Raw genomic sequence first — 13,045 nt, 5'->3', positions numbered from 1 at the left:
GATTTCCTAGCTGTGGAGAGCACGGGCCCGGGACCCATTTGTGCGGCAGCCGTACGGCGAAGCGGCCAATCAGCGTCCGAGGAGTGGTCACTCTGTGCACCGACGGCAGCTTCACCGCCTCTGATCGTTCGGCGACGCCGATATCGTGGCTAGGCCTTTTCCGGCTCACTTCGAAGCTAAAGCTTACGGCGCTTCGGAATGAATCACCGACTCTCACAAGCCGCAATATTTTCTTACCGTTGTTGTCGCTCTTCGCAATAATTATAATAATCGCGGCATGCACTTCGAATCGCCAGTTGACCCCTGCTGGCAGAGCACGCGTATGCGCGAGCAGACGACGCAGCATAGTTTTACGTCACTATTTTTTGTGGCCCACGTGACCAAGCCATGTTGCGTTTCCTCCTCTGTGACGTCATAGCATCCCCCGGAGCCCAGAAACCGAAACCGAAATCGCTCGGTATAATAATGCTATTATTAAATTATTTATCGGATATATATGAATCCCGCTGTGTGTATTGTGCTCCCTGAAGCATGACGCAACGTTTGAATCAACAAACGCATGAACGAAAATTTTGATGTCTCCACCCCTTTAAATTTGCTAATCATTTAGCATCTCCTATACACGGGTGGACATGCTTTGGTTCCTTTCTGGCCTTCCTTGGATCGTGTGATATGGTATGTACCTCGCAACACGGCCTTGGAACATGCAGATCAAGGCATTTGCCTTAGAAATTACGTTTTCTCTTCGCCAGCGTAGAAACACATCAGGTTCCCGCTCGAAGCCCAGCTGAGCTAGCACACGCTTTTCACGCAAGCGACAAGCGCTAGAGAAGCCTGTTGTAATCAAAACAAACCCTGATTTATAAATCAGCTGCCCACATTTGAACTGTGCTGCTGCTACAGCTTAATAAAAACAAAAAGCGCAGCAGCCCGCTTGCCGATGCTGTGGAAACACGGCGGGGTATACGAAGACCGGATGGTGCCGCGGCACCCACCTGCACTGCAGCGCCCCTAGTGGCAGCCGCCGGCATTCATTGCATTTGGTGCCACCCGAGTCGCCGCGGACGGCGCACTAGCCAGTATATTCTAGGCACTCTAGGTGTTATAGTGAGAAACTCTATGGCGCGCTCCGCCGTCTGTCTGCTACACTGCCCCTTATTCTAGTGCGCAGTAACGCCGGCGCCAATTTGTTACGCTAAGTTCAGCGTTACCCGTGTTCCTTGGATCTCCTGCTTTGGTGGTGTCGTTGCGCCGCCAGGTGTTGTCTGGCGCCGCCCCTGATAGTGATTTTTTACTCCTGATAACGGCCGTCGGGCAACATCGCGGGGTGTGCTGTGCTCGCGCGTGCTGCTCACCTGTTGCAGGAGGACCACGAAGGGCAGCGAAGGGCGACGACCATGCTGCGCTCGGTGGCACGCATTCTGCTGCGTGGCGCGGCCACGAGGCCGTCTTGTATCCTTGTATTGTGCCCCTTCTAAATCTTTTCCAAATCACGTGATGGTCAGCTAACATAGATCGCGCGAACTTGCGCGCGTCGGGCTCTGATGAAATTGTATGTTATATTATACGCTGTCAGTGATGAGGTAAGGGAGTCACTTTCGTGTAGGCCTTCAGAAGTGAGAGTGGAAGCTTCTGCAGACCAAGGAGGTTATAGAAAAACTGTTAGCGTGGAAACACCCGTAGCTTCTTACAAGGAAAGGTGAAGCCAATGCTTGCCCCTCTTTCATCTTAAATAACCTTGTCTGGTGATCTCAGATCGCAGGCTTACAGATTAAGTGCTTTGACTGTTATTATAATGCGTGGCTAATTAGAAAATAGAAGCTGGTTGCTCCAAACGAAAACAATAACTTCTTCAGAATATTGATGACATTATTCCGAACACAATGTGCCAGCATATTCATATTTCGCATTAAACCCAGTAGTACAGAGATACACGTAGATAAGTATATGTCAGGTAAAATAAGCCACGATTAACCGAGGAGATTGATTAACTCATGAGAAGTGTGCGAAAAGCGCTTCTTTGCCATTTATTGTTTATTTATAGTTTTATTGTGCCCCTCCTGTGCGACTTCACCTTCGGGTTATCGTTTCCACTCCAGCAGTTTTTCTTTAACCTCCTTGGTGCAGACTCGTGAACCCAGGGAGCCAGAGATGCGAAGCTGCCATACTTTAGGAATACTGATCAAGGGTTTGACCTTCCTTGAAAATTTAGGTAGTCAGTAGTATTCGTTCAGTTTCAGTGAACAGTTTAGTGACAACAGGATGATGGGAACAAAACGTTTCAGATCAAATGGTGTTCAGAAGTCTGCTTTGAGTTCAAAATATTATTTTCTATTGTTCATGGTCACTATTTTTGTTGTACTTCAGCTTCTTAACATGGCTTCGGATATCTTTAGGATATTGCCACGTCTTGGATTACTCAACCATGGTTGTGGTAGACTTGACAGCACCTCGAAAAACGAGTATTATGCTTTTGGTTCTTGGCAGTGTTCCTTCCTTCTAGAGAAAGAAGGAGCGCAATGAGGCAGTAGACTGCCCTATTGTGGCCAACTTGTCTTCAAACAGAGGCAAATGTCATCAAGCATCAGAGTCTCTTGTTTAGCTTGCTGGCAGAAGCAGTTGATTATGTTTTCATAATGTATGTCACCTTCCTGTTTCAATAAATGTCCATTTTTTTTGTTGTTGTTCTTTGATACTGTAGGCCTGTTAAAACGCTTGAGGAAAGAAACGGGGTACGAGGTCATAGTTGTTAGTAGTCCCAATTTACTTTAACATTAAGCAGAGTTTTAGTGCTGGTCAATTACTGCAGCATAAGTGTTTCACCTTAGTTCTTAAGCCATGTACGTGATGCAACAGAGTGCATCATAATGTGCCAGACATGATAAAAGATACAATAAAGACAGAAAAAATGTTCCTTTGCTAAAAGTTTATGAATAGGTTGAGATAGCCACATTGTTCTTAAATTTTGTGTAAGCATCTCGTGCTCTCCAAAAACATCACTATGGTTAACAAGGTCATTCTTGCCAAGAATCAAGGTTTGGTGAAATCTTATGCTGTGAACATATATATGTTTTGAAAAATAGGTTTGCCTTTTTGTTTCTAGGGCAACCATGCCATTAGAAAATGATTTACCATTAATGGTTCATTTTAGTTATTTTCATTGCATATTTTTTTTCCCTCAAGCATTTTAACAGACTTAGAATATAAAATAACAGTGACATATTACAAATTCACATTTACTGGCACAGAAAGGTGGCATGCATTATGAAAGCACAATCAACAGCTTGGCATATCCACTGCACTCAAGCACTGGCTAGCTCATACCACCAGCTTTCACCCCTTAACTGCTCTGACCAATTCTGGAAAAAAAAAATATTTTAGAAGTGAAAAAAGAGAAAATTGGCGAGTCATTCTGTATAATCTTATTGTAAAAATTGCAAGAAACTGAACACACACACATGTGCAGAAATTGCCAAAAATTCACCAGTTATCTTGTCATTGGCAGTTCGGCGGTTAATGTCAAGAGTTGCTTGAGGTTGGCTTGTTAGGTGTGTAGTGGCCAGCTCAATGCCATGAGTGGACTCTGTAAATTGTAAAAAATTATCGAAAAGGCAAAATTTGTGAGGACGTGTGCTATAATACAATAAAGAAAAAAAAAGTCATCTTGTCTGCCTTCATTGTCTTGTCCCTGGGAGGCTTTGGCAACAGATTAACAGATGTGCTGTACGAGCATGAAATCATGATGTGGATAACTGGGAAAGAACTACTAAAATCAGAGGAAAACTGCCATGCTTTTACTGCTAGCCAATCAGAGTTCTGAAAAGAGAAGAAACACATAAAACAGATGGAACAGTTGGTTCATAGGTTGAGAGAATGACAGGACAAGGTGAAGGTCACAAGTGCTCTTCATGACATCTTTGTGTTAGGTAAAGAAAGGCCATGGAATTTCTAAAGCCAGCCACTATAAGTCACAAAGCTGCATTAACTGGAGTTTCATAAACATTCCAACAATTAAGGTGCCATGTGTTCTCCAAGTAAAACAACTAGCACACATTTTGTGAACAGACCACACACACAAAAAAAAGCTTTTTCAAAGTTTTTTGTATCTGGAGCTTGGAATCATATACAGAGTGTTCTATTTTTATAGCTACACGAAATTTTTAAAAATTACCTGTGGCAGATAGTACAATTCTAAACCTTGATCTAAATTACTCGATCAGGCGACCATTACTTCTATAAGAAATGAAAATAATTAGCATAAATGTTAACTTTTTAATTATTAACATTACGGCCACTTTTCAATCTATGAATTATAGCCAGTGAGTTTGCAAGGCATATTCACTTGGAACGAATTCTCATAACTGCACCACTTTTGAGATATTAAATTTCAAAGTGTCCAATGAAATGCATTGGCATTCCAGTTGAATTAAAAAGAAAAAAACTGTATAATTTATTGAAACGTAAAAGTAACTGGAACACCAGTTACTTTTAAAAAAATTTTAAAAAATTTAATGCAGCTAAAGAAAAGCACCCCGTAGATCAGCAGGCACAACATGGTGTCGCGGTTGACTACATTTTCACCCATGTGTGCTTATACACAGCTCTTAAAAACCAAAAAATGCTAGATAGTGAGACAGCAGAGCCTTAATCTGCTAAAAAAAATTAACAAGATGCTGGTGCAATGTGTGAAATCTCAAATTAAGAAACGCTTATCATGTGACATTCATGGGAATTTAGAATGCTCTACATGTTTCTATTGTGCCAAATAGCTCCTTCGTGCAGTCTTTTTGGGTTAATCTGGGCCTGCCTTCATTAAGGCAGGTCTGGCAATCATAGCAATGCAAAAATGTGGGCTGAGCAGCACAACTCGCACCAGGTATAGAGTAGGGCAGGTAAAGAAGTTGCAGCAATTTCTTACTTTCACAAATAATGATTGAATGAGTGTGGGGATTATTGGCATGCTGCCTAGCCCACTGGAAAGCAATGCTGCTGCCTTTAATGGTGATGCAGGTGTTAAAAAGGTAATGCCCAGGGGAACAACGCAGCTGTGCATTGTAGTGCGCAGCCTTGATAGTGATGCTTCGAGAATGTATAAAATGCATGCTCACAGAAGAGTTGAAACTAACCTTAAGACCAGCTTTCTTAAGGCAGTGGTGCACTTGTCAAGGACTACAAGCATTTGGGCAGAGGCTGGATGAAGGCAGATCGGTTTGTGTAATGCACTGGTTGTTAACTTGCGAACATAAAGCTTTCTTGGGCTGCACAAGGTGGCGGGCAAGCCAGCGCGCAGTCGGAAGGCAAATGGACTGAACGAGTGTGGGCCGTGGTTGACATTCTACCGAGCCCATTTGCATGCAGCACCCATGCTATGGGTGACGGGTTCAAAGTTTGCCCATTCTTATATGCTTGTTGCAGTCATCCTGAATGAGGACCCTTCTTAATGCCCAAGCCAGGTGGGCAAACGCTCTCGAGCAAGTGCACTTCGCCTCGCCGAGTGTCATTTCAGAAACGTGGTGCTAGACGGCAAAACGAAGTGTCATTCGGGATTGATGACAATGACGATTTAGAATTGTCGAGCTTGACACAGTTATTAGCATTTTGAGTTTTAAATACGGTTACTCTTTTATTGCAAAAAGAATTGCTTACTTATAGAAAGTTTTGGAATAAAAGTGTGATAATATCATTGACAAATCTATTTTCTTTAAGCCATTGCAAGCACTGAACATATCCAAAGAGTCAAAATGGCAGAATCTGCTGGAAATGGGCATTTCAAGCTTATTTTGGCTTCACCAATGTCGTAAAGATGCTCATAACATCTGAAAACACAAAAATGTGCTGTTAAGTTAGTGCTGACTCTGCTGTGAGCATTTATTTATACATTCTTGAAGCACTGCTGTTGAGGCTACACAGTTTAGCATAGCAAAGCGAGCTTGTTGAACACACTTGCTGGCAAGTGCACCTGACAGCAAGTGTCGCTGGACCAAATCATCTGACAGCGTTTCGAGTGGCACTCAAGGCGAGGTGCACTCGTTCCAAGTGTCACTGAATTCGCCCGTCTGATTGGGGTACAACTCTTCTGTGACCACTAGAAATGCGTTTGTTTTTGGTGCTTTTATGTTTCAACATTTTATTTGAAGACATAGTAGCCACAACAATTATAGCCTGATCAATGGTGTTCTGAATAGATGTACAGCAGTAATAATAGCTCAGACAAATTTTTGAGAATTCTTATGTGAAACTTCAAAGATGATCCTGAGCAAAACGAATGAAAGTAATAATTTGCTATTTTTGCTATAATACTCGGAGTAAAAAAAAAAAACCTGAAATATACAAAATATGCTCTTGGTTACTAGTTCCCAACTTTTGTAAGTCAGATAACACACACAAAAAAAATTAAGGTTTGTTGGTGTCAATCTAGTTATAGTGATGCCCATGCAATGTTGTAAAGCAGTAGCTTTGGAAATGTGAAAACAGGTATGTTCCTATTGCACGAGGAGCACTTGCTTTTACCTATTGTAGCTAGAACCTGGTTCGTTTTTCAATGCATTCTTTAGGCTTGCAATACAATGGTTGTCAGGTCAGGGAGCATGCAGGAGCCTCCTCATGCCTACTTGATTTTTGCGATTGATCAGCTTTTCTGTGCAAGCAAGGTAGTCTAGTGTGCATTCAATTGATTCTGGAGCTTCCATGTGCTTTGTTCAGTTCTTGTACCGTGCTGTACAGTAATGTGGAATGTTGCACAATATTGTACAGTAGTGAATAAGGGCACTTGCACAGGCAGCGTTCAAGACGTAATAAATGAGACAGCTAGTCAAGATTCGGTCAAAAGTTGGTTCGAAATCGACTGCTTGCTCTTATGTGACTGAACACCTCACACATCGGAAAAAATTGCTTGTAAAAATTTTTGCATATGCTGTTGAAGAGCTGATTTATGGATAAAAGCAACCCATGGTAGGGAAAATAAAGTTACGCTTGATATTAGTTTAACACAATTATCAAGATAACACACACTCGTGAGGATCTGCTATTGTGGCATTGTTAAAAGAGCCTATACATCGGATCGGAAAATTGGCAACCTGATAGAAGCATCTTTGTCTTCACTTCTACAGTCTTATAAAAATTATGTTGCCAAGTTGATCAAGGCTCACATTTTTCGGCTTTTGATTGAACAAGTGCTAGGAGCACTGGAGGCTGGCTTCGATGATAGCTCCAGTCGAAGCTTTATTTTTCCAGACTCCCCAGTCTGCCAGAAATTGTCAACTGTGACAAGTAGTTAAAGTTATGTTGTCATTTCAGATGGTGCATGATGTTTTTAGTTGAAAAATTCTAACAAAAGTGTTTAGAAACGCTTAGAAAAACTGTCATTCAAATTGATCGATCTGTATAGGCATGGTAACAGAAAAGTTAGTGGCAGTGTTGTTGTCTTATAAGACTGAAGAATGTAGTTGGGGGTGGTCTTTAGGCTTCCAGTACAGTTATGTGAATGAGTGAAAATATTCTGTGCTTCATGTGGCCTTTCTGTCCTTAGCCTTCATACTTAACCTTCACTTCATCAGGTCGGGCTGCCTCCTCAGCGAAACGTGAGTGGTGCTGCAGCACGCACATTTGCACCAGCCTCCTTTGCTCTCATGAAGGCTTTCTTAAAGCGCTGAGCTTCATTCTTTGTAACAGCAGCAGTTGTGTTTTAGAGGGGCCCTGCATCACCTTTTTATAAAGTTGTGCAACATGCCTGTTAATGACTCTTTTGCAAGCGATGCTCTTTTCTGTCATTCGAGCTGTACGCACACAAAATCATATTAAGCTTTTTGTGTCCATTCAGTCAATCTTAGCAGCAAAAAGAACTAAAATAGAGCAGCAGAGTAGCTCCTCGGGGCTTCATCATTGAATGATGGCAAAAGGCATGCTGGCCCACCAGTGGTGCAGCACCTGTTCTTCTGGGGCCGTGCATTTCACTGGCATGCAGAGTGCACGATCAGTCTGGAAAAAAAGTTGCGTGCCCATTTCTCACCTTTGTCATGGAGATCAGAACAGTGGAGGCAGTATTTACCTACAGCAGCTGCTGTGGCTTTTTGTGGTAGAAACTGCTAGCTGCACCTGTGGACACATATCAGTGAGTAAGTGTGAGGGCTAATGTGTAGCAATGTGGGAACAACAGAGTAAGCTCCATCATGAAGCAGTGAATGTTTGTCAAGCTGAAATAGTCTTAGCTTACCAGTATCCATAAAAAAATTCTGTTTGCAACAGAAGAATGTGCAAGCATCGCATCATTATCGCTTTCAAACAAGAAATTGTGATATCTAGGGATTCAACAAAACACTTAACTGGGTGTGCATGCTTTCCAAGTAGACTCTCCTGCTTCTTGAATTGTGGCTTAGCTGCCAAGGAAAGTTTTGTTTTATTTGGTGCAACATTTCTGTCGCGTGGGTTGTGTCGCGAGAGTACGGGCACGCAGGGACCGAGTGACATGGAGGCGCTTCTTGGCTCAACGAAAAGATTACACCCCCTTTATTGGGCATGGGTATATATAGACGCACAAAGTCACAGGTGGCACCACGTACGAGTGTCAGCCTAACGCATGACATGTACTGTCACGACCTCTACAATTTCTTTTTCTGTTCATATACAGTACAACCTCATTGATACATTCCTGTTACATATGCTTTCCCAGTGCCAATCTACTAAATCGAAAAAAAAAAACATCGCCAACCCTTCCCATACCAGAAGATAGTGGTAAGTGAAGCTTGTCCTGCATGCACCTGACCTTTGTCACGGTTAAGTAATCCACAGGTAACGGTGCCGGATGGCTTCGGCTTCCTGCTCCCTCAGCTCAGGATCTTCCTCTCGTTGCTGTCAGATTGCCTGGGCTCAACGGGGCTCTAACAGCTGGATCGGTGCACTGGCAGCGAACCCTTTCATGGGCGAGTTCTCGCCGCCGCTCGTCGAACGCTGCCTGTTCCTTGGAGGAATGCACAACGCGTGGGCGTCCCATCCGTTTTCCGAGAATGAACTGAACGGAAATGAAGCCGGTGGCAGTGCGCACAAAATCCTTTCCTCTCCTTTCCCTCTCTGGTAGAAGTGAAACGGCTCTGATTGATTGCGCATGGCCTATGCATGTGCCTATGCAGCTGGAATGCTTGCTAATGACATACACTCTGGCGCTGGCACAGCTGTCAACTCATCAAACTGCCCTTTCCCACAGCTGCTCTGTGTAGTGTAGAGGGCACTTCTAACCCTACTAACGTCACTAAACGCTACTTATCATTTATCCATTCTGTTGTTCTGTTGGCCTGTATAAAATACGCAGCAATAAAGTGAGCAGACATTCCCGTCTTCGAGTACGTGACATGCAGTGCTGCTTCGTTCACTACATGGAGTCAGAAGTGGTCGTCCTTCGGCTTCTTTCGCAGCGGTAAAAGGGGTGTCTCAGCAGCAACGTATCGCAAATAACAGTCGCCGGCGCAGTCGAAGCAGTAATCTAAACAGAACATAGACAACGATGATAAGAAGACGGATGATTCTTTGCCAGGTGCACCAGCAATTTCACTGGCTCCTGTTTTCGCAGCAGTGAACCTCGAGGCTCCACTGCCCTTCGACTTCAGCAACCCAGGGCCCTGGCTTGTCCAGTTCGAAGACTACCTGTATGTTTCGGGCCTGTATGCTGCTGATGAAGAGGTGCACATTTGCGCACTGCTGTACACCATGGATCCGCATGCAAGGGGAGTCCTCAGCTCGCTGCAGGTCTTGGAGGAGCAAATGGCAGATTTCAAGCAAGTCACTGGCAAATTTAACTCTTACTTCATTCATCTGGCAAACGACATGTATGAGAGTGCTAGGTTTCACCGGTGGGAACAGGCACCTGGTGAGTTGGCAGACGCTTTCTATACCTTACTTTTGGGCATAGCCCCACGGTGCAACTACCCTTCAAAGGAAGTTGAGGAAAGACTAGTGCATGACCGTTTTGACGTCGGCTTGCTCGACAGCAGGCTCTCAGACAAGCTGTGCAGGTGCTCAAAAAAAGTTCAGTCTCGAAGAAGCTTTGGTACAGGTGCACCAACACCAAGGCACTGAGAAGGAGCGTATTGTGCGCGACTCCCTTGGTGGGAGTGTGGCGCTGTTGTTCATCTGCGTGGATGCTACAAAAGTGAGGACATACACCTCCCGCAGCAGCCAAAGCTTCGTCAACTCCAGCCTCAGTTGATGGGTGTCATTATTGTAGAAGAGCGACCCACCCATGAAAGGAATGCCCAGCACAATGTGCTCCCCCCCGAAAATAAGTACCCCCCCAAAAAAAGGGCCACTTCGCGGCTGTGTGCCGTTCTTCAATGTCAGCTATATGGCTGAATGAAGTTGGCTCGATCAACCTGCCCAACCTGGGTCAAGTACGTTGATGTGGAAGTCAATGGGACACTGCACAAGTTCAAGGTCGATAGTGGCACGGCAGTTTCTGTTGTATCAAGCAAATTCTCTGGAATTCCTGCACGTCTTGATCCTCAAGAAGCTGAGCTAACGGGCCCCGGAGGGCAGCCGCTGGTGGTTTTGGGTACCTTCTGGGCTACCTTGAGATGGAGGGGGTGAACAGCTGAGCAGAAAATGTATGTGGTGTGTTCGCAAACAGTGCCTCTGCTGGGTTTTCCAGCCATTCAAGCAATGCAAGTTGTCAAATTTGTAGAACGCATGACTCCGGTTGAGAAGTCCACCATCGAAGGCCTCGCTCAAGACCTGTTCAAAGGACTCGGCATGCTGGAGGAACCGTATGAGATCCGCATAGAGCCAGGGGCTGTTCCATTTTCCTTAAGCATGTGAGTTAAGAAAAACCAGACAGACGCTGGTGCCTGGTGTCCACAAATTATATTTTTTAACTGAGCCTGCTCAATCAGGTAGAAGCCTGATTCTGCCGATACCACTGCTTGTCAGTGTGCTGGTCATGACCTCGTCGTCTTTTGTGACCGGACTATTGTGGCACGTAGTAGTGCACTACAAGCACACCAGGAAGGATACCCATCCTGTTGTGCCCTGTTGTAAAATGCGAGCTCGACAAGTTGGAAACACAGGGCATTATTAGGCAGATCACCAAGCCGACAGGATAGTGTGCTGGCCTGGTAGTGGTGCGGAAAGACTCTGGTAGCTACCGCGTATACGTGGACTTGACCAAATTGAGCAAGTACGTCCCGACGAAGTGACAAGTCCTACTGATGGTTGAACAAGTCCTGGGTCACCTCGAAGCGGTGACGTCTTTTCAAAGCAGGATCTAGTTTTCGCCAGGTCAGGCTGGTGGAAATGCAGCCATGAACTTACCACGTTCATAACAGCTTTCGGCAGGTACTGCTTTTGCCACCTACCTTGCTGCATTACATCTGCACCAGAGCACTTTCAGTGCCAGATGTCCCTCATTTTGGAGGACCAGCAAGGTGTGGTTAACATGATTGATGATAGTCTGGTGTTTGGCTGCAATCAAGAAGAGCACGACAGAAGACTAGGCAAGGTGTTAAATCAGTTACGCCTAGCAGCGCTTACGCTAAATAAGGAAAAGTGCAAGTTCGGTGTGTCAAGCATCGAATTCCTGGGCGTTGTGGTCTCTGCAGATGGCATCTCGCCAGATCCAGCTAAAATTGAAGCTGTTAAGAAGATGGAACCACCTGTGCATGTCGGAGGTGTTTGAAGATTCATGGGAATGGTAAATCATGTTGCAAAATTCCTGCCACATCTGCCGGTCACATTGACCCCGATTCAAGAAGTTCTGAGCAAGTGGACAGCCTGGCTGTGGGGGCCACCTCAGCAAGCAGCGTTCGAAAAAGTAAAAGGCATGATTTCTTCGGAAACCTGCATGGCCCGCTGTCACCCAACTTGCCCAATGGTGGTCTCCGCTGATGCAAGTTCTTTTGGGCTCGGGGCGGTCCTGATGCAGGATCAACCAAGGGGCGAAAAACTGCTGTGGCCTTAGCTTCACATTCGTTCATGAAGATGGAGCAAAGATACAGCCAGACAGAACAGGAGGCCTTAGCTGTCATGTGGGCTATAGAGCGCCTTGACGAATTTTTTCGAGGCCTCCTATTCGTCGTTGAAATAGACCATCAGGCGCTAACAACAATTCTGAATGACATGGAGATGGATTTGCTGCCACCAAAAATTCAAGGTACCGTGCATTCGGGGCAAGCTTGCTTAGCAGCTTGCTCGGAGCTAGTTGGTTGGACACCTTTCGCTGGATGTGCAAATCGTTGTCAAAAGAAGCAAACATTGAGCATTGGTAACACTCCAGTAGAACTAAAAAATTGTAAGCAGAAATCCCTGTAGAATTCTGGTATGCCATCTCGCCATTTTCTTCTAGACAATATCGCAGGCAGCAAGACTGCGTGTGTTTGCAGAATTTCTTGAGTTCGTGCTGGCGAAGTTCAGGATAGCTTCAATTTACCAGATTGAGCACCTACGGGCTACTGGCTTCCTTCGCTCAATTTTCACAGCTTTGTCTGAGACCCTCCTCCAGAATCTGAAGGGCAGGAAAATAACTCGGCAGGTTCTATGAACAAAAAAGCCGCAAGTGGTGTCCTATGTTCATAGGGTTGCACACAACTTGAAGAATGTGGCAAACAGTTACGATGGGCCTGTTGTGTTTTTTGCACCATGCAAGCTTGCTGGGTTGTACCCATGCATTTTGGGAGCTCTGAGGAAACCTGCCTGTGGAAAGAAGCGTGCCGTCCTATACATCACATGCACCACTGGCGTTTTGCACGAGATTCCGTTTAAGTGCGGAAAGGTATATATCGGACAAACCGACCGATTTGTCAGTAATCGGGTTCGGGAACGAGCGATCTGTAGCTAACAAAGCTTCTTTTAATTTGTGCATGCATTGTAGTACCTGTCCCTGTGAGCTAATTCTTTCCGGTATTCGAGTTCTAGGCAGGAGTTGCAATGCTTTGGCCAGAGAAATCATGGAGGCATATCATATTAGAAAGAAAGCGCCTGTGTGGTTGATGTGCTGGTTGTTTTGCATAGCAAAGAAAAGTTTTTAGAAATTATGCTGTAATCTACCATATTTACTCAAATCTAG

General features: G+C 44.8%; 1 protein-coding gene across 2 annotated transcripts in view; it reads left to right on the top strand.

Annotated features, from left to right (window-relative positions):
• Nucleotides 1–1,063: 1,063 nt before the first annotated feature.
• LOC139055880 (glutaryl-CoA dehydrogenase, mitochondrial) overlaps nt 1,064–13,045 on the top strand; it is a 107,344-nt gene continuing 95,362 nt past the window's right edge. Inside the window, exons 1-2 of one of the 2 annotated variants that reach the window (XM_070533471.1) lie at nt 1,064–1,452; nt 2,128–2,212. In XM_070533471.1, coding sequence (XP_070389572.1) covers nt 2,152–2,212 — 61 coding nt within the window. In that variant the 5' untranslated portion in view covers nt 1,064–1,452; nt 2,128–2,151. Of the gene's footprint in view, nt 1,453–2,127; nt 2,213–7,556; nt 7,581–13,045 lie in introns of both variants that reach the window. The other variant, XM_070533470.1, reaches the window with a different exon arrangement.

The sequence above is a fragment of the Dermacentor albipictus genome, chromosome 2, assembly GCF_038994185.2.
Source record: "Dermacentor albipictus isolate Rhodes 1998 colony chromosome 2, USDA_Dalb.pri_finalv2, whole genome shotgun sequence".
Classification (NCBI taxonomy): Eukaryota; Metazoa; Arthropoda; class Arachnida; order Ixodida; family Ixodidae; genus Dermacentor; species Dermacentor albipictus.
Note: the sequence above shows the minus strand (reverse complement) of the source record. Positions and strands in the feature narration are given on the sequence as shown.